The sequence below is a fragment of the Crinia signifera genome, chromosome 9 (genome assembly GCF_055691185.1).
Source record: "Crinia signifera chromosome 9, ASM5569118v1, whole genome shotgun sequence".
NCBI classification, from domain to species: Eukaryota; Metazoa; Chordata; class Amphibia; order Anura; family Myobatrachidae; genus Crinia; species Crinia signifera.
In genome coordinates this window covers 98,972,715-99,000,084 of record NC_139225.1, presented here as the reverse complement: position 1 = coordinate 99,000,084, position 27,370 = coordinate 98,972,715, and the positions used below count along the sequence as shown (strand labels likewise).

At 45.2% G+C, this 27,370-nt stretch overlaps 1 protein-coding gene across 1 annotated transcript in view; it reads left to right on the top strand.

Annotated features, from left to right (window-relative positions):
• MTM1 (myotubularin 1) overlaps window positions 1-27,370 on the top strand; it is a 77,894-nt gene that overhangs the window by 34,424 nt on the left and 16,100 nt on the right. Inside the window, exons 5-7 of the mRNA XM_083159444.1 lie at window positions 12,965-13,075; window positions 15,664-15,765; window positions 27,162-27,245. Of these exons, the coding sequence (XP_083015570.1) occupies window positions 12,965-13,075; window positions 15,664-15,765; window positions 27,162-27,245 (297 nt within the window). The remainder of the gene's footprint in view (window positions 1-12,964; window positions 13,076-15,663; window positions 15,766-27,161; window positions 27,246-27,370) is intronic.

Genomic DNA, 27,370 nt, shown 5'->3' with positions numbered 1-27,370 from the left:
CCCACAGCTTGCGGGGCAATCGCAGGCAGACGAGCAGGAGCCTGCGTGGGCCTCCAACATAAAGACCTTGTTGGATTCTGTGGCTTCACAGCTTTCCACTAACACTCAGCAAACGCAGAGGGTTCAGAGGGAATTGTCCATGTTATCTGCCAGGGTGGATATTCTTCATACCCAAAATGTACCTCCCCCGCCCGCACAGCCTCAAAAGAGGCAGGCTACTGCTATGGATCCTGACACAGATGAGGACGATGAGGACATATTGGAGGAGGGTGAGGAGCAGGGTCTGCAGGAACCAGCTCCTGAGACGGCAGTACATGGTCCCGAGCCCCTTATCAGGGCCATTAGGGATGTTTTAGATCTCCCTGTAGAGGCATCCACAGAAGGAGATCCTTTCTTCATGACTCAGAAGAAACAGCCAGTGTACTTCCCTGAGCAGGCAGAGTTATGGCCCCCACATACAGCACGATATTCAGGCATTTTCTGAGCGATTCTAACAAATCGCTCAGAAAATGCCTGAAGATGCATGTAAATCGCTGTGTATATAGCCCACACAGCGATTTACATGCGCGCACCCGCCGTTCTGAATCTGTCCAAGATTCAGAACGGACGGGCTGTACAATTCAGAGCAGTCGCTCAGAAAGCTCCTGCTCATCTCCCGCATGTGTGGCTGCGGGCAGATGAGCAGAACTGAGCGACTGCGGACGCCGCAGACCCGACGCACCCCGCACCGCAGAACCGCCGCACCCCGCGCCGCCGCCACCCCTGACCTCCCTCCCCCACCAGCAGGAGCACCCATCGCCACCTCACCTCTCCTCTCCTCTCGGCGGCAGCGCGGCGGCATCGGGACGGGTCACGGAGATGTTAAAAAAAAAAAAAAAAAAAAAATTCAAATTTCAAAATGGCCGCGGCCAGCCAATCACGGCTCGCCGCGTCATTGCCCCGCCCCCTAGAGCTGGCTATATTAGCCAGCTCGAGACAGGGTCGGGGCAGTCAGTCCGACGGCGGAGGAGGAGTGAAGAGCTCCTGAAGTCCTGGGAGGCGCGGCCAATGCAAAAGAGCTTAAAAGGCCGCCGCCCCCCAGGTGAAGAACACAGATGAAGAGGCAGAAGCCCTGGGAGGCGGCGGCCATGCAAAAGAGCTTAAAAGGCTGCCGCCCCCCAGGTGAAGAACACAGATGAAGAGGCAGAAGCCCTGGGAGGCGGCGGCCATGCAAAAGAGCTTAGGGGGCCGCTGCCCCCAGGTGAAGACCAGATGCAGTTTAATAAAATACTAAAAACTCTGTGTTTGTGTTTTTATTAAATAAAACATTTAAAACCAGTGTTTGTTGTTTTATTTTAATATTTCCTTTACAGGGGGGCTATAGGTACCGGCGGGCCTTTAATGCCCCACATGCTGGTACCTGTGGTTCTCCCAAGTGCCCACATGTGGGGCAGGCTTGCTGGGACCTGTAGTCCTACTGTAAAAGACAATATTACTGTTAAATAAGCTATCAACCCTGCACCCACCGCCCAGGGGTGCAGGGGATAGCCCCGGGCTGCAGCCCAGGCCTGGGGTGCCCTGGAGAGGGGGGACCCCCTTATTTGGGGGGTCCCCACCTCACCAAAAACTCCCGGCCTGGGCTGACTAGTTAGGGTGGGTAATGCTTTGGCCACGGGACACCATCAAGCGTGTCCCCTGGCTATGGCATTACACCCCCTGCTAGTTGAGCCTGGTGCTGGTCTCCAAAATATGGGGGACCCCTATTCATTTTGTCCCCCGTATTTTGGAAACCAGGGCCAGCTCAAGAGCCTGGTGCTGGTCCCCAAAATCTGGGGGACCCCACGCACTTTGTCCTCTGGATTTTGGGAACCAGGACCACTCAAAAAGCCCGGGGCTGGTCATGCCTGGGGGGGGGACCCCATGCCATTTTTTTTTACAAAATTATTGTCTGTATGACAGCGGATGAGACGCTGGACCCCGGACTTGGTAAGTATTTTTTTGTCAGCTCCCACTGTACCACCAACGTTTAATAGTTTGCATATGGGTTTGCATTCGGTTCAGGGGGAACCACTAGCCACCATGATTTAATTTTTTTTTGGGGGGGGGGGGCAGCATATTAGGGGAGGTGAAAGAATACTTATTAAAGAAGACATAAAGTTATGTGCTAGATGTGTTCAGTAATAATAACATTTTTGTGATGAAGTGCAGTGTTTTTACTTCACTTTCTGTGACAGATTTGAAATCTCCCGTGCTGAATCTCCCATTATGAATCTCTGACACAAATCTCTCTGTATGTGGCTCATTGTCTGAAATGAGTCACAAGAGTGAAATCTCTTGTGCTGAATCTCCCGTTATGTATCTCTGGCACACATCTCTGCGTATGTAGGGCCCATTAGAAACTGCTTTCAGGGCTGCATGGCAAAACCCTGATAAGAGGTTTACTCTTTCAAAAAGGTTCACAAATGCATATCCTTTTGAACCTTTGGGCAGAAAGAAATGGGAGGAGCCACCGGTAGTGGACTCCTCTGTTTCCCGCCTCTCTAAGAAGGTGTTGTTACCAGTCCCAGGGGTATCCACCCTTAAGGACGGGGCGGACAGAAGGCTGGAAGCTACCCTCAAGTCCATATATACGGCTAGTGGGGCATCCCAGCGTCCAGTTTTAGCCAGCTGCTGGATGGCCAAGGCTATTCATACCTGGTCAACCCAGATTCAGGAAGGCTTGTTGGGTGACATGACTGTGGCCCAAATAGGGGACAGCCTGCGTCACATTCAGGATGCCGCAAAAATCCTGTGCGAGGCACAAAAGGAATTGGGCGCAATTAACGCGCGCAATTCAGCCATGGCGGTGTCAGCCAGACGGGCCTTGTGGCTGCGGCAGTGGTCTGCAGATGTAGACTCAAAGAAGAGTGTGGAGGGTATTCCCTTTACAGGAGAATGGCTGTTTGGCAGTGAATTAGACGGTTGGATTTCCAAAGCCACGGCAGGAAAATCTACCTTCCTTCCATCAGCCCCCACGGTTGCAAAGCGTACCTTCACAGGTGCTTCCCAGCAGTCCTTTCGTGGGAACAGGTTTCGCCCCAAGGCTAGGGGCGCCTCCAATGCCAGCAGGGGCACGAGAGGCAAGTTTAGGAAGCCTAACACCTCCAACACCCAGGACCGTCCAAATGCCGCGACTTCCTCTAAGCCTGCAGCATGACGGGGTTTTCCCGCCACGAGACTCTCTCGCGGTGGGAGCGCGATTGTTGCATTTCAGCCATGTGTGGGACGCCTCGGGTCTGGATACCTGGGCCAGAGGTCTCATTTCTCTAGGTTACAAGCTGGAATTCGACAAACCCCCTCCCAGACGATACTTCAGGTCGGCACTTCCAGCATCCCAGGAAGATCAGGTGCTCCTTCAGGGGGCCATTACCAGGCTGCTTCAGTCTCAGGTAATTGTACCGGTGCCAGTCACGGAGCAGGGCCAGGGATATTATTCCAACTTATTCCTGGTACCGAAGCCAGACGGCTCAGTAAGACCCATCCTGAATCTAAAGTCACTGAACCCCTTCCTGCGCGTGTTCAAGTTCAGGATGGAGTCCTTGCGCTCTGTGATCGCCAGCCTAGAAAGAGGGGAGTTCCTGGCCTCTATAGACGTCAAAGACGCCTATCTACACATTCCTATCTGGCCCCCACACCAAATCTATCTCAGGTTTGCCTTGGGGAACGACCATTACCAATTCCGGGCGTTACCTTTCGGCCTGTCGACAGCCCCGCGGGTTTTCACAAAGGTAATGGCGGAAATGATGTCACTACTCAGGCTCCGAAGGGTGAATGTAGTGCCATACCTGGACGACCTGCTAATAAAAGCAGGGTCGGCGGAGGCTTTAAGCAGTGCTCTCAATCTGTCCATACAGGTGCTAAGAGACCACGGGTGGATCCTAAACATGCCCAAATCATCGCTGGTTCCAACCCAGAGGATGGTTTTCTTGGGCATGATCCTGGATACATCAGACCAAAAAGTTTTTCTGCCGATGGAAAAGGTCACTGCAATACAACAGCTGGTCAGGGAGGTCCTACAGTCACCTCTGGTACAGATCCATCTTTGCCTCCGGCTTCTAGGCAAGATGGTGGCTTCATTCGAAGCAATACAATTTGTCCGCTTCCATTCCAGGACCTTTCAATTGGATATTCTGCCAAAATGGTCCGGCTCCCCCCTGCAGATGCGCAGAAGGATTGGCCTTGCAACAAGAACCAGGATCTCGCTACAGTGGTGGCTAGATTCATCCAATTTGTTGGCAGGCAGACGGTTCCAGATCCAGGACTGGATTCTGGTAACCACGGACGCCAGCCTGAGGGGCTGGGGAGCTGTGACACAGGGAGTCCGCCTACAGGGTCGATGGTCTCCACTGGAGTCAGGCCTTCATATCAACAAGCTGGAGTTGAGGGCGGTCTACTATGCCCTGTTACAGGCAGCTCCATTGTTACAGGGAAAGGTGATCCAGGTCCAGTCGGACAATGCCACCACTGTGGCCTACATAAATCGGCAGGGTGGTACCAAGAGCATGCCTTGCATGAGAGAAGCGTCAAAAATTCTGTCCTGGGCGGAACAGAATGTCCAGGCCCTGTCTGCCATTTTTATCCCGGGGGTCGACAATTGGGAGGCGGACTTCCTGAGTCGTCACGATCTTCACCCGGGAGAGTGGGGCCTTCACACTCAAGTGTTCAATGCCATAGTGGATCTGTGGGGGCTCCCTCAGATCGACCTGATGGCTTCACGATTGAACCACAAGGTAGCAATGTACTGTGCACGGACCAGAGACCCAGGGGCGATAGCGGTGGACGCTCTCACCTGGACCTGGGATTTCCAATTGGTGTACCTCTTCCCACCTCTCCCATTGTTGGCTCGGGTGCTAAAGCGGCTCCGGCATCAGGGGACGGAGGCTATACTGGTGGCACCAGACTGGCCAAGAAGGGCCTGGTACGGGGACATTCAGGCCATGCTAGTGGAAGACCCGTGGCGTCTGCCCCTAAGAGAAGACCTGCTCCTCCAGGGCCCGTTCGTCTTCCAGGACTTACAGCGGCTACGTTTAACGGCCTGGAGGTTGAGCGGCAGATCTTAGTCCACAAAGGTCTCCATCCCTCTGTCGTCACTACAATGATAAAAGCCAGGAAGCCGGTGACGGCTGCTCATTATCATGTAATATGGCGCAGATATATTGCCTGGTGTGAGAAGAATGACTTGCCTCCGGCCAGTTTTCGATTAAACAGTCTGCTACGTTTCCTTCAGGCTGGCCTGGATAAGGGACTCAGATTGGGTTCCTTAAAGGTCCAAATCTCTGCACTAGCTGTGTTTTTTCAGAAAAAGATTGCGGCCTTGCCGGAAGTGCAAACCTTCTTACAGGGGGTGCTGAGGATTCAGCCCCCCTTTGTGCCTCCCACTGCACCATGGGATTTGGAAGTAGTTCTTAATTTCTTAAAATCAGCCCGGTTTGTTCCATTGGAAGAGTCTGAGCTGCGACACCTCACTTGGAAGACTGTTGTTTTGCTGGCTCTAGCTTCGGCCAGGAGGGTGTCCGAGCTCGGGGCCTTATCTTGTCGGAGCCCTTACCTTGTGTTCCACAACGATAGGGCGGAACTCAGGACTAGACCACAATTCCTTCCAAAGGTGGTGTCAGGGTTCCACCTAAACCAACCTATTGTGGTTCCTTCTAGCGCGACACACCCAGATATACCAGATACCTTGGATGTGGTCCTCACCCTTAAGGGGTATGTCAAGCGCACAGCTAGGATCCGTAAGACGGACAGCCTGTTTGTGCTTTATGATGCGCAGAAGAAGGGTTTACCTGCTTCAACGCGTACCATTGCCAGGTGGATAAGATGTACTATCCAGCAGGCTTATGCATCAGCTGGTTTGTCGCTTCCTTTTTCAGTAAAGGCTCATTCAACCAGGTCTGTAGGTACCTCTTGGGCGGCTGCTCGAGGGGTGTCGGCAATGCAGCTATGCAGGGCCGCAACTTGGTCAGGGCAACACACATTTGTGAAGTTCTACATGTTTGACACCCTGGCCAGGGAGGATTCCCAGTTCGGGAATGCGGTTCTACAGCAGAATCCGCACGTTCCCACCCGTTCTGGTAGCTTTGGGACCTCCCCATAGTAGTGAAGCCCAGTATCCCATTGGACGGTAGAGAAAATAGGATTTTGGGTACCTACCGGTAAATCCTTTTCTCGTAGTCCATATGGGATACTGGGAGCCCGCCTCAGTGCGGCTTTTTCTGCTGTCAGACCTACTTTATGGTTAGGCTTATTGCCTTGTTTTCTATAGGATAAATATGACTATAGATTGTTCTAGTTACAGGTGTCCTCTTAAGTTGTTAGGATTCACCTCTTTTATATGTTTTTTGTTCGTTTGGGTGTGCTGGATGAATCTCACCACAATACATTATCACATACTCCTCACATGCTCTCCTTCGGCACAGTTTTTGCATTAACTGACTAGTGGAGGGAGATTGAGGGGAGGAGCCAGTGCACCCACACTGAAAGTTCTTTTATGTGCCTGTCTCTCCTGCGGAGGTCTCAATCCCCATAGTAGTGAAGCCCAGTATCCCATATGGACTACGAGAAAAGGATTTACCGGTAGGTACCCAAAATCCTATTTTTTACTCAATACATTTTTTTGAAGAACCTTTTAACATACTTTCTTAATATAAGTGTGAACAGTAATGTATAGGCTAGTAATCGTTTTAGGCTGTGGGCCACCAATGTCAAAAATTGCCCTTGAGCCATAAAGGTGTAATAATATTGAATGTTTCTTTGACATTTATACTGGTTTATAATGCAATGTGATAAAAAAAAAAGATGAGACTCAAGTCTTCTCTTTGAATTGGGTGTGGTGAGACAGGCGGGATTCTGACGGTCAATAAACAGACTTCGGAATCCTGACCACTGGTACTCCGACTCAGGGGTGAGCGCGAAGAAGCCCTTTGGTCGGGGACCCCCATGAGGGAGAATAGCCCCTGACAGTTGGGGGTCCTGACTGCCTGGTCGTCATCTGGCACCTGTTTAAATTAGACAATCAATGCTGTATTACTGCAAAGAGTTTGCTAAGCTGTGTCAGTCACTGCTTGTCTTAAGGGGCGTGCACATTTTGGCTAAGCCCATGGCAGATTTTGACTTATGCGGGGTACACACCAGGACGACCCGCTCACGATGCACATCGTGAGCGGGTCGTCAGTGTCTCGTCCGACCCGCTCACGATGACGCGGGAGGGCACGACCCGCTCACGATGTGCACCGTGAGCGGGTCCGATCCGATGGCGACCCGCACCCGGTTCTATGGTCGTCATTGAGATCCTACCTGCAGCAGGTAGGATCTCAATAACGACCGACCGACCCGCGGGACCGCGCATCGGATCGGAATCGCTCCACACCAGGTCAGAAAAGGGCCCAATCAGCACACAATCTACATCCGATTGATCGGAATTGGATCTAGATTGTGCTGATCGGGCCCTAGTCGTCCTGGTGTGTACCTAGCATAAGGCTGTGGACGTTTTAGGCTATGGCCTCTTCTTTTTTTTTTTCCTCCATAAAATGCCATTAATCTCTTAACTCATTCCAACGCATAATAAAATGTAACCTAAATGGTTAAATAAAATGTTTTCTAAAGAAAACTACTATTTTTACCCCATCTTGTGAGCACCACAAAGTAATCCACCAACATGGTAAAAATGTGCATTCTATTGTTTTTCCCTTGGTAACCACTAGATGGGGCCCAGCAGAGCAATTAAGTTGTTGCTCCATTTTTTTTTTTGCAATTAGTGACTTGGACACCCGCTTCAGCTCTCAAACTCCCCTGCGAAACTAGATAATGTTTAATGCCCTAGAGTGGCACAAACAGAATTGAGGGGGGCATGTAAGTCAGAAAATGCTGTTTTTTTGCGAATAAACACCCGCGAGTGGCAGCATTCACCAACATGACAGCGTGCTCATTTGAATAGCTCTGAGTGCTCTAACGGCACTATTCACAGTGCTGTGTATTGAATAGACCCCAATATGTATGAATAATTTGGTATTTTAATGCTGGCCATACATCAATTTTCCACCCAAAATTTGCTGGTAAAACCTGGTAACCAACAAAGGTGCCCACACACTAAAAAGGGGATGCAGTCAAAATCCCAACAGGGTAAAAATCCCGACATATAGAATGTACAAGTGAAACAGTCTACATGCCTTTCGGTCGACAGGTGCGAAGTCGACATTGTTTTTTTCACTGTTTTTTGAACAGACATGTGCCAACAGGCGGTATTTCATGCCCTACCATCCACTACGGCGTGGTGGGAGAATAAAATAGTTTCATCGAATGAAAAGGGCACAAATTGCGCAAGTGGATGTGGGGCCTTAATATATGTATATATCCAAAAGCAGACTAGTCCAAGTAGTTCTGAGCTGCCATTAAATTCTATAGGTCCTGTGGATGAGTCAATTCAATGCATATTCAATGCATGTTGAAACTGCCGTCTTGCTGAAAATACGGCAGTTTTCATCATGAATTTTTTATTTTTTTCCCCGCAGGTCGAAAATCATGCTTTTGATGGAAACCCAGCCAAAACCAAAAGGTTTTGTTTCGTCAATCACAATCTGACATAAAAAGATGCCGGATTGAGGCAGGGAGGATGGTGTGGGTGAGCAGCACCCTCACGCTGCCGCCGACTCCATACCCACCTGCCGCCGGACAAGAGCCGCCCAGGCTCCCGCAGCCACGCACACCCAGTCCCCGCGCCGGCTAGGTGAGCATCAATCAGCGGCCAAATCCGTCGTCCGATTTAGCTGCTACATTGAATAATGGATGCAGTATCCATTCCGGCGAAATAATTTCAGAATGGATCCGGCATCAACTGAATATATACCAATATCTTCTATGCAGTTTTCGTTTAAATCTTCAGGAGAATTATATTTTAAGAGCAATTATAGGAAATAAATCGAGAAGCAGGGCACCTTTAGTCTGCATACTCATGCCAATACAATATGGTCACAAGGCTTTTTCACTGAGAAAAAAGTCCCCACTTCTCCAATTTGTCTTTTTGCTTTCACCTGTCGGCCTGCCTGTTTTAATAAATATCAATTTTAATAACTAAGCTATTAAAAAATAAATATATATACAAAAATCTTCCACCTTCTTGCTAGATACATACGATTACCTGGGTGATCTGCACATATTCAGTGGTTCTCCTTAATAATTATATCATCTATGTCCAGCAGTGGTGTCATTTCCATGGGCCCAGCTGCTTACAGGACTTTATTTCCGGAAAGAGGGGGGGGGGGGGGGGCACTGGACTGCACTGCACACCATATTTTAAACCTAATGAGAGGTGCTACCAAGTTAAGGCTTCTAGTACCATACAATGAAAAAAAAAAGGTACTTGTTTCCTAGCACGGCACCCATCGCATCGTATACCATAAGACTAAAATATGGTATACAATGGGATGCGATGTGATATTGTACAATAAAATATCGTATCGTATGGTATACAATTTTTTTATTGTACAACCACCCTGGTGGGTCCTTACAATGTTAAATGCCCCCCCATTGTCAACACCACCCCCAGGATCAACGCCAACTCGAAGCGTGGCAAGCGCAGCGGTACGCGTCCTCCGACCTTTTCATACCCCCACTATCCACGTCGGCGTGGAGTTGATTTTAGATAGTGTGGCGAGCGGACGAGCAATACATGTAAAGTAATACACGTCCCCTCGCAGGGCTCGCCACGCTTCGGGCTTGGTGGCTCGCTGCGCTTGCCACACTATCTTAAATCAACTCCACTCCGATGTGGATAGTGGGGGTATGAAAAGGTTGGAGGGCGCGTACCGCCGCCGCTCGCCACGCCTCGGGTTGGCGTTGATCCTGGGGGTGGCGTTGACAAGGGGGGGGCAGTTAACATTGTAAGGACCCAACAGGGTGGTTGTACAATAAAAAAAATCGTATACCATCGCATTGCATGAATCGTATGCGGCTGTATGGCATGCGATGCGATCGCATAAGATGAAAATCTTGGGTGCCGTACTAGGAAACAAGTACCAAAAAAAAAGAACAATACTGATGCACACTCTAGGTGCTAAGAACACTGATAGTAAAAATAATTTTAATAAACTCTTACAATTAACATGGAGTATAATTGAAGTTCTTAGCACACATTTGTGCAAATGTGCCCATCCACTGCGTCCAGGTGAACTTCATTAGATGGGTCCCTAACATTTCTAATACTAGCACATTATATTTATCTAGGTCTTGCCTTCAAATAGGACTTTATTTCCCCCTGCACCCCGTTACAGGCTGCTTCCAAATCCCACCGATCGCCCCTTCAATCCCAGCCGCCAGACAGAACAATGTAGCGTGGAGTACACTGCCCTAGCCTAACCTGGTCTTGCCCACCAACAGCAGAGCAGTGCAGTGTGGGTATTTAAGGGACTGGCCTAATGCCTTGAAGTGCACACCTTGTCTTTGATTCTCCGTCCTTTTCTATATTTCAAGCCCGGAAGAATTCCCTGAAACTTTCCAGTTACCCATTGAAGTTACTGACATATCTATTTTTGCCTAATCATCTTGCTAGTGAATTTCAGTGACATATATTTCTTGACTTACTGTGAAACTTTTATCTTGAGCTGCACCTACTACTGATATTCATTTACTTTTCAAACAATACTTCATGGTCATTTTTACAAATTTTAATTTGGTACTTGATTAGTTTCATGGCGGCAGCATGGCCGCGCGCTACTTCCGGGTCCGGCGCTCACCAAACTTTCTAAAATAAACTAAATAAACTCCATGCCCAACGTGGATAGTTCATACCCCCACTATCCACATTGGTGGTTGATTTTAGATAGTGTAGCGAGCCCCGCAAGGGGACTCAGGCGCGCTGCCGCCGTGAAACTAAAAAAAAGTACCTTTTTTAATTTTTGCCAAATGTTGCCAAAGTAACAGGGGTTAATTGTTTTTCAAATTTGTACATTTCTGCCTTATGCAGACTTGGTATATTTGTAAACATTTTAAGTACTGCGGTTAATAGAAACAGTATTGTATTGCACAGTTACTATAAATCCACTAAAGTATATGTACGTGGAACCTGAAATATTAATGTACTAGTGTATTGAACTTTGGTCACATTAGTCTCCATTCCATCCCAACCTTCGCTCTGTCAGCCGTGAGCCTCCTCTGTGCTATTCTGTACCCCTCTCATTCTCTGATTTTCTGCATCTACCCCTTCTTCTCACATACGTATCCCAATACTCCACTCCAACCTTGTGCCCCGGTTTACACTGCATGCGCATTAAGATGGGGCAGACCTTCTGAAATGTTATATAGATCTCATGATGCAAATGTCAGTTTAGTTATTTTGCTATAGCCATATGGCCATTATTTCTCCTGAAAATGTTTTATTGTGGTATAAAGTTGTATTACTGTATTTAACAGTATTGTCTAAATTACATGGTTTGTGGAGGGATTATGATTTTATTATTTTAGTTCCTATGTGAAAATGATTGACTGTGTGATGAACCATTGACCATATACAGTAGTTTAAAAATTTTTTTTGAACCGGCTTCGATTTTCCAACGTCAACAATATTATCATGACACCTCTATCACACCGCATTTTATGGTACAATAGCGATGATGATTGTTTTAAATGTGGTTTTGTGTATGATTGATGTGAATGGACGTTTAATCATACTGTAGCTACTAATCATCGCAAATTTCCAGGTACGGCTCCATATTTTAAATTCTACGCATGTTTGTGAATTGCGACTATATATATATATATATATATATATATATATATATATATATATATATATATATATATATATATATATATATATATATATATATATATATATATATATAATTTTTTTTTTTTTTTTACATGAAATTGCCACTAATTTTATTTTGTTCTACAAATTTTATTAAATATTCAGGGATTAGAATATTCAGCCCAGCATCCCTTTTTTATAGTTTTATAAATGCTTATTCACTAAGCTTTTGTACTAATTAATTTCTGATGCAGTTGAACGTCTCACAAGCTTAAAGCCATTTTGCAACTCTGGGGCAGATTTATTAACCCTGGTGAAGAGCTAAAGTGGAAGGTGATAACTAGAGACAGGATTATATGCATTTGCATATTTTGCCCATTCTCACTGGTTATTGCATATTTTACCTAAAATCTAGTGATGGTGCATATTTTAAGCCCTGCCCGCTTTCCACCTGTGAGTCACAGCACTGCTTTGCCCTGCTGCTGCTGGCCAGGTAGTGGTAGAGTGTGCAGGCTGGGGCAATATGTGCGCAGTCTGGGGAACCTTCGATGTACAATATGTCTGACACTGCTCTAGGCTGCAAATCCATGTTGATAAGTCAGTCGGGGCGGATGCTATTACGAAACTCCTGAACCTTTGCCTGCCCCTGGCCTGGGACTTTACACCAAGAGACAGACTTCTGCAGCAGAGGAGGTGGGCGGAAGGGTTGTGACATCATGCGGCACGGAGAAAATGCTGTGTCACAGTGAGTATGCGGCGCAGGGAGGAAGCCTTCCACTGCGCCGCCCTCACACGCTATGCTGACATTTTGATGCCAGAAGAGCCTAGGACGCTGCTGTCTGCTGTAGCAGCCAGGAAGAAAAAAATCCTGTGTACAGCACTAGACATCTGCAGATGCTGTGGGCCTATTTTTGAGGTTTATTTGCAACTAATTTCATGCTTTTTTATTGTTTAATGTAGCATATTTTAACACTTTTCATGCATATTTCAAGCTTTTTATGTTGCATATAATCCTGTCTCTAGTGATAACATACCAGCCAATCAACTCCTAACTGTAATTTTCCAAACACAGCTGATTTGCTGGTGCGTTATTACCTTTTACTTTATCTACACTTTATTTCTTTACCAGGCTTAATACATATTTGTGTGTCACGGAATACTGCACAATTCATATATTAATCTCATGTGTTTTGTCTGGTTCTACAGGAGCCTTTGATTGTTTTTGACGTTCCTCTGGGTGTTATTGCAAGAATTGAGAAGATGGGTGGTGCCTCAAGCAGAGGGGAGAATTCATATGGTCTGGATATAACCTGCAAAGTAAGTATGGTTGAGGTAGAGTTGTGTGGGACAAATCAATGTTTGAGCGATCAATAGGCAGCGTTCTACTGAATGGGCTGTCTCACCTGCTGCAGATGACAAGAAGAGAATCAAAGTGAAGCTTTCTCTGTACTGCTAATTCTGTGCCGCTTTACTTATTTATGCTGCTACTGCCTCTACTGATGCAGAAATAGCTTTACTACTTCTCGGAATCTCAAGCTCTACTCTCCTGCTCCCTAAAAAGGTTCCATTGTACTAATAGGTCTGTTATTCTCATGGCTATTTGCTGATAGTTTACTCTGGTCTATTGATTAAATATGCAAATACATGTATTCAAAATGATCGTTCTTTTTAAATGCGTCTGCAGTAGGGGAAAAAAAATATACACACACACACACACACACACACACACACACACACACACACACACACACACACACACACACACACACACACACACACACACGCACACACGGAGATGAGGACCGGCACTGGGCTTATCCAGATAAATAATGGTGGGGTGCCTTCCACAAAATTGATATAAGCACGGTTTCCAAAAGAGAATGGAAGCAAGAGGCGGCACTCTCCAATAGTGAAAAAAGCAGGTGTATTAAAACATCATGGTGAAAACAATGTCAGTTGTGGGAGGTCTACAGTTTCGGAGCTTACGCCCCTTCCTCAGGACCACTGACAATATCACAAAGGCAACAGTGAAGTGCAGCAAACAAACGAAATGACATAACAAAACACTTTAAATAGCTAAGCACACTTACGTGAACCATCTCCTATATATTTGGCTACATCTGTCACTCAAAGTGTGTGAGTGTGTGTATAACAGGAGGGACACATTGCTCTGTTTCTGGACTTCTCCCTTAATTAATGATTGCAAGCACCTGTGTTGAAGCACCTTTCTAATCAATTAATAACATGTGTGAAACAGGTGATGGCAATCATACATTATGAGGGAAGTCCAGAAACAGAGCAATGTGTCCCTCCTGGAGAGGGTCATGTTGGGAGGTATGTGACTGACTCACATGACAGAGAACCAGCCCAGTGAGCCCACAGTGCCAGACATCCTCTGCCTCCCCATGTTGCCCAGCAAAGACACTGCACCAGGTGAGCGACACCCCCCCCCTCCCGTGATTCGCGGCACCCCCTGCGCCCCCCCCGCCTGCGATTCGCTGCAAAAACACCCCCCCCCCCCCCCCCCCCCCCCCGCAATTCACGGCACCCCCGCGACCCCCCTCCCCATGGCTATGGTCGACAATGAAAAAGGTTGACATGAGATTTTGAGATTTATTTTTCATCTTTTGAATGTTCTCATATTCATTCTCATGTGTCGACATGGACACCGATGAAATGCCACACTTATGCGGCAACCCCCCCCCCCCCCGCGATTCACGGCACCCCACCCTGTGACACCCCTCCCGCGATTCGCGGCAACCCCCTCCTCCTGCAATTCGCAACCCCCCCCTTGCGCGATTCACGCCCCACTCCTGCGCTTTGCGGACCCCCGTCCCCCTCCCGCAATTCTGCCCCCTCCCTCGTTTCACGGCACCCCCCGCGCATTTCCCACAATTCACGGCAACCCCTGCTCCCCTCTTTAGTCCCCCGTATGCCCACACACCCCTATCACTACCCAGCTTCCTGCTCTCCTGAACCATAACTTCTACCACTGGGGAGTCGCTGACGCTGTGTTGCCCACATACCCCTATCATGCCTCATAGCCCAGCCTCCTGCTCTCATGCACCCTAACTCCCACCCAGTAGGAGGAGACACTGACTCAGGGCCATCGTCCTGTACTGCCACGCTGGACCCTCACCCACTTGCAGAAGCTGCACTGTGTCTCCCACCCTCCTCTTTAGTCCCCCTTATGCCCACACACCCATATCACTACCCAGCCTCCTGTTTTCCTGTGTTGTGACCTCCGCCAGTGGGGAGCCGCTGACTCAAAAACACCCTACTATACTATTGCACACACACACACACGTCACTGTACCATCCACACTATCAATGTACATCTTACTCTGTAACTGCTTTTTAATTAAACAAAACAATACACACCCCCTTCCAAATCATATGCTCTCTATTTAACACATTTCACCTATAACTGACGCTGGGCATACTTTTTCGTACCGAATCATAGACCAGGTGGATTGCGAAAGTCCAAAATAAAAATATCTTAAATACTCATGTTGACCTTTGCTTGTGTCAACTGAGACATCGTTGACCTATTTATTTATTTACAGTGTATTATATAGTGCAGCATATTCTGTTGCGATTTACAATTGGAAACCCTGATAAAACAAACTGGATAGTAACAAACCAACATAGAGGTAGGAGGGCCCTGCTCGCAAGCTAACTATCTATAGACCTATTGTCTGGATACTCTCCATGTTTGCTGTTTCCAACTTATCCTTCCTTGTGAATGTATTTACTGTTTTATCTGTTGCTGTGTGTGTTTAAGAAGTGTCTTTACTTGTCAATATGGTTATGTCATGAATTTCACATTCATTCTTCATCCATATAATAACAGACACTTTATTAATAGGTTTCTGATGAGGTTTTTTTGTCATTCCCTAATGTAGGACATGAGAAACCTGCGTTTTGCTCTGAAACAAGAAACGCACAGCAGAAAACAGATATTTGAAGATATCACAAAGCATGCGTTTCCAGTGTCAAACGGACTGGTAAGCCGACATTGTAAATGCTACATGTTTATTGAAGAAGCATTTTCTTGCTGGTGGCTCCTTTTTAAATGGGATATTATCACCAAAAAAAGATAATTTTTTTCAAATATATTTTGGTAATTATTTATTTAGTATTTCAGATAGTGTTAGTGTTATTTTAAGCCTTTCCCATGTGTTCATCACAATTTTAGTATAGCTCAGTGTTTGTTACATTATTCCTTGGGAGACACTTTTCCTGTGGTAGCTGTGACCTTTTTATATTCCTACCTGCATCATTCGAAAGCAGTGGTTCCCAAAGAGTATCAACATTTTTTCAGGTAACCCATAGGACAGACGTAGGCAACCTGTGGCTCTCCAGCTGCTGTGAAACGACAAGTCCCAGCTTGCTTTGCCATGGTTTTACCATTCCCTAATAGCAAAACTGTGGCAAGGCATGCTGGGACTTGTCATTTCACACAGCTGGAGAGCCACAGGTTGCCTATGCTTGCCCTAGGAATTTTTTTAATGTATTTTTGGTATGAATGTGGGGAGGGGGGGGGGGGGAAATGCGTCAATTGTGCCTTCTTGGCTAGTTACCTCTCGGTTATGTGTACAGTTGGGGCTTCTGATGTTTTATGATTGGCAGCCAATAGTGTCTATCATTTTGACCAGAACTCCTTTTGATTTGGTCTGGACAACTAAAGGCCCCCTACACTAGCCGATTTTGGTCAGATTTCGGCCAGATCAGTCGGATCTGGCCGAAATCGGACCAAAATCGGCTAGTTTTGATGTCCCCTCAGATCCAATGCGTGGTCCCGTGCGCATCGGATCTGCGTCGGGTGGTCGGACCTGCTGCACGTCCGACCATCCGACTTGGGACCTAGTGGGGCGGCGCAGCGGTGGAGGGAGCAGGGGGGCTGGGGACGCTGCGGGGGACACAGGTAGCATAGAGCCGGGCAGGGGGAGCCGGGAGCTGTCAGTACTGAATAAAAAAAAAAAGCCCATACAATGAATGGGCGGCCTGTGATTGGCTGAGCGCTCTCTCAGCCAGTCAGCAATTGGCTAAGAGAGCGCTCAGCCAATCACAGGCTGCCCATTCATTGTATAGGCTTTTTTTTTCTAGCACTGACAGCTCCCGGCTCCCTCTGCCCGGCTCTATGCCGCCTGTGTCCCCCGCAGCGTCCCCAGCCCCCACTGCTCCCACCAGCAGCCCTGCTCTGTAGCCCCCCGCCCCCCCTGCTCCCCGGGTTTTTTACATGTGATAAATCGAGCCCTAGTGTATGGGGGCCTTAACCTGCAGCACCTCAAAGTGCCTAAGCACACCGTTTGTGACGCATTGGTCTATAGTACAATAGAGGAAGCACACTCTTAAAACATACATAACAGGATTAACTCCTAGTTGTGTAAGGGGCAAGTGCAACTCTACTCACACTGCAGCCTAGTATGGAAAAAAAACGTAGAACTTTGTGTTGGTCCATGTTATACACAATATTGTTAATTTTTCAGAATAGAATAATAATTCGCAATATGGCTAAAAGGAAAGAGTGCAAATACATTAAAAGTAATCTACATTTTAGTATCCACGAATTAGAATTGACAATATATCGCTTAAGGAATTATGTTAATCACTACCACCTTACATTGTTTGAGACATGTATACAATCCTTAATTATATTCCAGTTAATCTCCAATGGGGAGTAGTGTCTTTTTAATGTAGTCAATATTTGGCTTGTGCGATATGCACAACCTCCCCCCCAATGTTAATTGCACCGTTAATCAGAGCTGTCACACTCTCAAATATCACTTATGGGTTTGAGATGTCTTTGTGGTGCCAGCATCTACAACCTGCTTTTGATGGTATATGCCGCACTTCTTTTGAAGTGACGGCACTTGTCCAGCTGACGCTAGCGAGGCAATGGGCGTGGGAGATGCCAGGACACCCATTGGTGAATAGACTGGAGGGAGGGACTCGCTGGCAGTGCTGAAGGGTTTATGCGGTGATTGATGAATGCTGTTTTGTATTATCCACAGCCTATACTTTGCAGAACATACAAATGCCACATACTTGGCACTCTACGTTTCAGTAAAATCTATACATTTCAGAGTTCTAATCACATTGGTATATTATGTGCATGTTTAAATAACCTTCCCCATAAAAATTATAGATTGCTCAAAAGGTGCCCCATTAAACCAGTTCTTCCCAACTGCCTTCCCTCAGTATGTCTCATGTCTACAGAAAAAATAATTAATTAGTGGTGTGCTCTCTATCTTCTAGTGTGAGTGTAAGTAGCGATCGTTAAGCAATGCAATAACAGGAGGTGCACACTACCCCCTTCCTGTATTTGCGATTACATCATGCTGCGATACGATTGCAATTTAAAAGGAACATCACAACCATTGTTTGCAATATCCCTCTGCGACTGCAGCCTGAGTAAGTCTTACCTTACTCAGGCTACCTGTGGCAGCCTACTTGCGAGGCCAAAGAGCGGCACCTCATGGGGCAGTATTTGGACTGTCCCCTCCCGGAAATCGGGGGCGACACCACCGCTTTCTGAAAATGCTGGCTGCAAAATGTCCCTCCACGCAAACTTTTCTGCCTCTCAACACTAAGGCGTTTGCACACTATATAAAATCAACTATAACTGTTCCTGCGTTTGCACAGTTTCCCATACATTGTAAATTTACGCAGAGGGTCACATATGCGACCACTGCTGAATCACCCCCATAATACTCACCTTTCAGTTGTAAATCAAAAATGTAATTCGATGCAACATATAGCATTAACTTATTTTATATATTTTTCTTCTGTAGCTTTTGTAACCTACAAATACCTTTTAAATCTATTAAGGTGCATTGACCCCTTATAGACCTGGCACACATGTGCATTAATGTATTTTTAGTGTGCATGCTTTGACACGAAGAGCCTGAAAAATAATGTAAGCAGATGGGCCTGCACACACTTTGCCTTGTGGAACCAGTAGCTCTGCCTTTAGCTTACAGAAGTGCTAAATACAATGATGTTTTATGGCAGTGCTCATAAGTGCACTGTACTGCAGGAAAGGGAGGACAAAGTACAAGGTGTCTGAGCCGGTAACTAGCTATGTTGAAGCCATAAAAACAAAATATTTCCCATTGGCCTACATGCAGCCTCTTTTCCAAATAATGTGGTATGTGCTGTACCCGCTGCTCCATTTCAGCAGCTGCCATAGAGTACTTACATAGCAGTTTTTCTGCAGTGTTTCTTTCTGTTATACCTGGTTTTGCTTCTCTTACTGTGAACCTCCTATAAAAATCAAGTTGCAGAACGACATTCCAATAGACTATTTATAACATCAATATCTTGCCTGCCTTGTGCCAAGAAGCCGCCGTCGCTATATATCAGTTATGTGTCCAGCTAAATAAACATTTCTTCCTCCTCCAGCAGGTCTGTTCTGATGAACTGTGCTGAATTTTGATGTATATAACCTTGTCCTGCATCTTCCTACTTGACCATGACAAATGGTTTTTCTGCTTCTATTCCGCCAACTCTTCCATTATAACCTGACTGCTATTTTCACAGTTCACTTTTCTGGAAATGTTCTTGAGCATAGTTGGAAAGTAAGATTGTAAGCAAACCGTCTGGGCTGATCTATACTCCGCTGTCCTTGGTAGCTAACCGTTTGTAGGGAAAAACTGATAAATGAAAAGACTATCCTAAGTGTTTAAGACATTTCATTGAATACATTTGGAGTTCTAACATTTCTAGTCTTGGCATTGCTAGGTGAAAAATAATGTAATCTTGGTTGTGTTTTGTTTGTACATCATTCTCCAAAAGCAAAGAGAAATACAGTAGAGCTGTACCTAAGCTGTCCATGCCAGCAGCGATATTGGGTTGGGTGAGGCACATACACACTGCGCGATTTTGTCCAGAGTGTATGGCCAGCGATGATCGCTGTCATCATGTAAACACACTGAGCAGCTTTCCCCCTGCGTAGCGTAGCATTCAGGAAAGCCATCTACAAAGCCACTCATTTGCTGGTAATACAAGCAGATGAACGGCTTTCCCAGCGATGACGAAGGAGCGCGCATCACCGCTAATTGCCGAGCCGTACACACTCGGCGGCTTTGAGCTGAAAGCTGCTCAAAACACCAAGTTTGAGCAGCTTTCAGCTGAAAATCTCCGAGTGTGTATGGGCCTGTAGATATCCTCAAAATGTCTGCAATACTGAATAGTAATGTAATCAGAATCTCTAGGTTCATTGTAGTATTATTAATGGTTTGACAAGGACCACTATAGGCTTGAGTTTGCCATGACCGCATTAACAAGTCCCAGTGACATTGGAAGTGGTTTGGCCTCACCTCTGAGTGGGAAGATCATGTACCGATCTGTGGCCAGGTGGGCAGATCCTCCACTCTCTGTCAGGGTGAGGCCACAATAAAATGTGTATTATACACTTCCACTGATATTATTTGCTTAGGTGAGGAATATAACAATAGTTACTTGTGCCTATGTCTGGCTTTGCAGCACTCCTGTATAGTGTTTTGAAAAACTTGTCATTGGTCAGTAAACTAAAGGGGAGTTTAATTCTTTCTTGGTTTAAGTGGCCTGTTCAACTGACTGCATTGTGGGGCATGCAATTTACCAACACTATTCCCCAGGTCTTAGTCCTGATCAACTGCATTTTTCAACTTCGTTTCCATGCTGTTACTCTATGAAGTAACACTGAGACTAGTCAAGTGGCACTAGTTAGCATCTGCTTACGGGCAGAGTTAGATGGGGCACCCATCCAGCAATGCACTTAGAGACCAATACATGCCTGTCTCCATACAGATGTCCTGGGAGATGCACACTTTGCATTCTCTATAACTTAGAGTAGTGCGTGTAACATTCAACGAGCAGCAGCTCTCTGGGTGAAAACACGCGGTTCACGAGAAGCTAGAGAAGACCTTCAAGAAACTGACATAATCATGAACAGTGTTAGGTAGAAATGAATCTCTGAGCTCAAAGCATATCAACCCTTCCAGCAGATGGGCTACGGAAGTAGAAAACTTATGGAGTTCTATGCCAGTACGCTAAGAAACTCCAACTGAGGCTTTACTGAACGCTGTATCTCAAGAGCTGGACAGGAAAAATGACATTTGGTATCATTTTTTTCTGCTACATGCAGATGTAAGGGTTAGAGCAGGGATGGCTAATATTGACACTCCAGCTGTTGTTGAACTACACATCCCAGCATACCCGGCATCAGTTTTAGCATGGCGAAATAGTAAAACTGTAGCAGAACATTCTGTGATGTGTAGTTCAACAACGGCTGGAGTGTCAAGGTTAGCCATCATTGGGTTAGAGTTGACAACATGAATCCTTGGATCCATTCTGTATTGTGTCCGTAGTTCAGGCTGGTGTCATCATTATGGGGCACACATTAGGTCTCAATCTCTGTTGACCATTGCTTAGAAGTTGGAGCCTATGGACTATTGTTACTAACTAAATGTGTCCCCTATGGCTACTGGCGATCTCCAGAATGATAATGCACTATGGTCCTAATTCAGAGATCTACACAAATGCAGTGCTTTTTTTACATTGTTGATCTGATGTTGATATTTGTTGACCTGTACTATGTAACTGCAGATCTGTGCAGATTGATATGCGCCAGCCAGCATTGCAGAAAACAAGGGAGTGTCAACCCCATTCTCCACCAGTGGCTGTGACTGCAGCTTCAGTGGCCATCGGAAGCGTGAATTAGACAACCTGGCGGTTACTCACACGACCAGTGTTCACGCAGATGATTTGATGTACCTGTGCACTGTCAGTAAAGCCTTTGCTAGTAACCTCGAGGAAACCGAGAAGTAGGATTGTATGTCCTAAACCTATGAAATAAATCTACAGATGGTGCTGTGCATCAGTGGATTCTATTGAACTCTAAACCATTGTGCTTCCTTTACGGATCAATGAGACAATGGTTGATCTGATAGTGCTGTCACTTTTGGTATTGAGACTTCCAGTGTGGTATAGGGCAGTCATGTTGAGGATACTAGTAACGCCAGTGGACAGTTATGTTTATTGCACTCTCAATGCTGATTGCCCTGTAATTTAGTAGTTTTGCACAGTTTACCCTGGAGAACAGTCTCCAGAATCATTCTGTGGCCAATATCTGCCCCAGTAGATTTTGTATTCTTGAGTGTCATTATGTTATCAACATAACTCTTATTAAAGCTTCATCAGCATTCTGCTGCTTCTACAAATCTTTATCGTGAGCTGTCAGTTATATAAATAAAGGGACGACAGGAAGCGGTTTAGAGGGTTTCCTTCCTCCCTTGCTAAGTGCTGTAGTCATATATACTAGTTTGTAAAAATCCATCACTTAACAACAATCTAATTTTACTTGTTATAATTCTGATTTTCTATTTGAACGTTTAAATGGTACAAAACCTTGAGACATGGACTGTCTAAGAGCAATCCTTCATTGGAAACACTGCTTTTGTATAACGGGAATTTCTTGCTAAGCTGCAAGTAGGGAATTGGAAATACAGTACATGGGTTCTGAAATCTGGTTTCCAAAGGAGTATAAAACAAATTTGTAAATATTTATTACATGTTACAATTCTATATTAACGTACCCTATTATGTTTTAATTCAGAAAAAAAATAAATAAACTTAAACTCCTTTTCCACTACCGCAATAACCTGGGTTATTGCTGGGGCAACCAGCTGGGCTTGTGGCTTTGGTGTAAAAGGGTCTTTGTAAAATAACCCTGGTATAGTTACTCCAGAATCCTACCCTGGTAATTGCCAGATTTGAACCTGGGTTGCAAATGGGTGAGCCGGGTCGGCCTATGAAGAGCCGGCTCTCAGCGTTTGGAGAATCCTCAAAGTCCTGTCAGAGGAAAGACCCGCCACTAACCTAGGTCTAGCCTGCAGTGCGATTGGGGTTTCAAGGCAATGTAATACAGCTTGAAACTGTAAGATTAATTTTTGATGAGCGATAAGAGTCAGTTTGTGGCAATTAAAAATAATAAATATATAAAGCAGTGAAAAAGCTAGAGAAACCTAAAAGACGACAATGCAGAGAAAAAAAAATTCAAAGAAAATAAAAGAAATGCACCTGTAATAAAAAAAATATGAAAAAATAAACAATGTTTACAAATCTTCCTTGAAGAGTTTTTTTGTAGTCCGTGGATGATTTTAAGACTGTCCCTACCTCTATGGGTCCGTTAGCTGCTTGGTTAACTTCGGGAGATGGCAGAGTGTTAAAGCCACATCTCCTTTCACACTGCCCAGTAAGCTCCGGCATCTTGCAGGTGCCCACTGATGTCATGCCACTTGTCTCAACGCCGGCGGTCCCGGCTTCAGTGCAGGATGGTAGAGGGTGGGTGCGGGATCCACAGGCTGTAGCTTTGATGCGTTTCTTGTGAAAATGCACTTTTTCAAGATGGTAAGTGCATGAAACATGGTTTCAACACGCTGCCATCTCCCAAAGTTACCCATGCAGCTAACGGACCCATAGAGGTAGGGACAGGTAATGAAAAGCACTGTACACATGGTGCGATTCTGGCTAGTTAGCTAGGCAATTTTGACTGTCTAGTGCAGGCATGTCCAACCTGCGGCCCTCCAGATGTTGTGAAACTACACATCCCAGCATGCCTTGCCATAGTATTGCTATTAGGTAATGCTAAAACTATTGCAAGGCATGCTGGGATGTGTAGTTTCACAACAGCTGGAGTGCCGCAGGTTGGACATGCCTGGTCTAGTCAAAATTGCCATGCGACTCGCACCGTGTGATTAGCCCTTTTACTCTGCACATGGTCACTCTCTGTTTCATCACCTCTCCTCATTTGTAAAACCATCTGACGTATTTGGCTGGAGTCGTTTATGTTTTTAGAATGCCTTATATTTTTAAGTAATGAGTTTACATAATCCTGTGGTTTACACTTAATCATCGTATAACTTTTCATGTGGCAGATTATTGTGAATCTGCAGTTTGTATAGTTCCCCATGAAAAAAGATATTTGGTGTTTAAATTATTTATTTTTTTTGCACTGTTAAACAGATGAGTCTCCTCTGGGCAGAATTGGCGCTATACAGAATGTAAAACCTGATGTGTTTTTGGATCGGTTTTCTATTTAATAAGGTGTGCATGCCAGCTGATTCTCTAGAAGATCATTGCACAGCGTTTTAGCTCTTTAGCACATTGTTTGTTTTATTTAGCCTTGTTCAGGTACCTATGCCATAGACAATCAGTGGTTTGGTTATTGTAGTGTTGTCTGACACTGAAAAAAGGACAGATGCCACCAGATTTAACGAAGATCTTAATCCGTATCCATTTCTTACAGCTCTGTGTACTCCTTTTGTCCAAAGCATTTTTTTTTTACTAAATAACAATGAGGGAGGAAAGCAGAACTGAAAACAGATGATGATGGCATTGATAGTATGATGTGCTTCTTTAGCCTCATTTTACATCTGATTCTATGTAATATTGAGCACTTGTGCTCCCTTTATTACCGACTTTGGTACCCCTTTTGATATTGAGACTTCTAGTAAGGTAGGGAGTAGTCATGTTGCGGATAACAGTAAAACTAGCGGGGCAATTTGTGTTGCTCCTACATCTAACCTTTTTGTTTGTGGTTATTTTCCGTTTACAGTATTTCTCTGGCTGTTTATAGTCTCACTTTTGTGACTTAACCTTAATTTAAATGTGTTAAGTGATAGAGCAGTAAGAAATTACTAGGCGGGCATAAGTTGAGGAGATGTTGCTTTTGTATAGAAATTGCCATGTTGGAAAAGGAAACTGATCACAGCAAATCTGTCATTCAGAGCACAGCAGTGGACACATTGTTCAGATTGCTTTCTGTGCACATTATCTCTGTTCTCACACTTTGATTACAAGACTCGATTCTTCCTCCTAACAGGAGCCCCTGCTTGGACACGAACATCATTTCTCTGCACACCGGAGCTGGGTGTTTATGAAAATAGCACTTATTTGTACAAGCGGTCTCGTATTTATAATCTGTGACACCTATTGTAGCGTCCGCTGTTAAGTGTATCAAGTAATCGAGGGGAAAGGGCGCTTTCCCTTGGCATACTGAGTCCACAGATTTTGTTGACTAGACCCAATCGTCTGGAGAAGTAGGGGCTGTGGAGAAAGGATAACTGTTTTGTTTAAGTGTTTGTGCAGTGAAAGCAGCAGGCATTACAGTGAATAGAAGGTTAGTGATTTATAGCACTCGCAGCAGATGAAGCCAGGCGGTTAGGAACAGAAAATCCTTTGTAAGCAAGGATCAGAGCTGTTTGCAGGTGTTCACTCAATGCTTTCTTTTGTATTCCATCCTTGCTGCTCCTCTGTTCTGTAAACCCGTGCTATTGATAGGACCGGTGAAATATGTGTTATGGTTTAACTCTATGCACTGGCTCTGTTTTAACAAATCTGTGAGTATACTTCCTCTTGCTTTTAATCAATGTTTTCCCATATCTATTAAAGAAAATCCGGGGTGGTTAAAAATATTATGCTTGCAAAACGAGGCCTACATTATTTATATATTCTGCATGATTTAATGTGCATTTTTTAGAGGGCATTTATTTTTTTATTTTTTTTGCGTTAAAGAAAATGTTAGATTCTCTAGCAATGGCAAAAGACCATGGTCACAAGAGGGCCTTGTTCTAGTTCTCTCTTTCTGACAATTCTTCTTAGATGGACAAAACCATGTGCACTGCAGGGGGGCAGATGTGAAATGTGCAGAGAGAATTAGATTTTGGTGATTTATTTTGTTTCTGTGCAGGTAAAATACTGGCTGCTTTATTTTTACACTGCAATATAGATCTCCCTTTGAAGTAAAACCCCACCCAAATCTAATTCTCTCTGCACAAGTAACATCTGCCCCACCTGCAGTGCACATGGTTTTGTCCATCTAAAGGATTTTGTCAGAGTGAACTAGAGTAAGGCCCAGAGTGCCCAGATTGTAGTGATGAAATGCTAGACGTTGCCTGACAATCTCCGACTGCAGTAATGGTACTGTAATGCCTTTTCTTGCCTCATAAACACTAGTCTTGACTCCCGCAGACAACCTATCATTTGCAAGGGCATATTAGATCTGTGGCCCTGAATCTCAATGCTAATCAGAGAATTTGCAACTCGAGCGAATATCGAACCACTGCATACCTGTAAATGGGAATAGTGACGACAAAAGCATAACCCCCTCACAATTTAACAGACAGGAAGCCAGTGTTCAGGGCTAGAAACCTGCCTTATTCTTTGGTCTGTTTTAAAGAAAGCAGGTGTGCCCAGGTGTGTGGTACGGGATCCCGACAGTCATTATCCTGACGTCGGGATCCCGACTGCCTGGAGTCAGACAGCATGGCGAGCGCAAAAAATCCCCTTGCGGGCACGATAACTCGCTGTGCAAGTCACCTATTCTATTCTCCCTCTATGGGGGTCGTGGACCCCCACGAGGGAAAATAGCGGGTGGCCGTCGAGCGTTTTGACAGTCGGGATAGTACACAATACCACAGGAAGTACAGTAGTTACCTGGAATTCACATCACTGCTTACAAAAGGATCCTGTACTGAAGCAAAATAGCCCAAACTAAAGGCTAAAAGAACAGCGGATCTTTCTAGAAGGAATATTTCTTACATGCAACATTTTGTTCTGTTTATTTTATAGAATCTTTAGGATGTCTGTTAAACCTTTTTAATAGAACCATAGAAATGCACAGTTTGTGACTTCTTGGTGGGGAGCTGTTTAAATCCTAGTTATGTTAAGATGTCCATGTTCCTCCCCCCATTAAATTCCCACTCAAGCTCATTAGCAGTCTGTCTGAACATCTCCGGAAAAAAATCTGTTATCAGGATATTGCTGCTGAAGAAGTATATGTTGTATTTTATCATCTCTTGCTGACCTTCACTGAAAATGGAATTTGAATGAAATTCAACTGTAGAATCAAGTTCTCAGTACAGTCTCTAAAGCTGGTCATACTTGACAGTATTAGCCAGTTGGCTTAATATTGCAGCATGTGGCCCCAAAACTTAGCATGAGCCAATAGTACGTTTTGTTTGGATCATTTTGTTCACGCTTGGAAATGTGGTCAGCTGTCTGTCCTTGGGCTCTGTCTTCAACTACACTAGCATGTCTCAATGTGTAAAATAAGTTATCGGGTTGCTCAGCCAAGCAATGAGTTTGTTTTTATAAATATATTTTATTTTACAGCAAGAAATAGATTGATTTCAAGTATGTTCAAAGTTGTCTCTAATCCAGTCTGACCACCGATATGGGCACGCTAGAGGCTGAAACTTGCTTGACCAGCCATAAAGGAAGCGGTTTTGCTGCACTGTAATTGTATATTTGTTTCTGTGAGAACCACTTGTTAACTCCTTCTAGTCTGATGCACAGACATGTCCGTGTGTAATGATGGTTTATGTAATTGTTTGATTTTGGGCTTCTGTTCCAGCAATTTTTTGCATTTGTAAATGAAGAAAGATTCTCTACCAATGGATGGGAAGTGTATGATCCCCTGACTGAATTTCAAAGACAGGTATGTGAACTTTCTCAAAAACGTTACCCTCTGCATTCAGTATTCATGCATGTAAAATGAACTCGCATAATGAAATATGGCTTAGTGATCCATATTCTACCTTTTTAACTTTGTTTATTCTATTT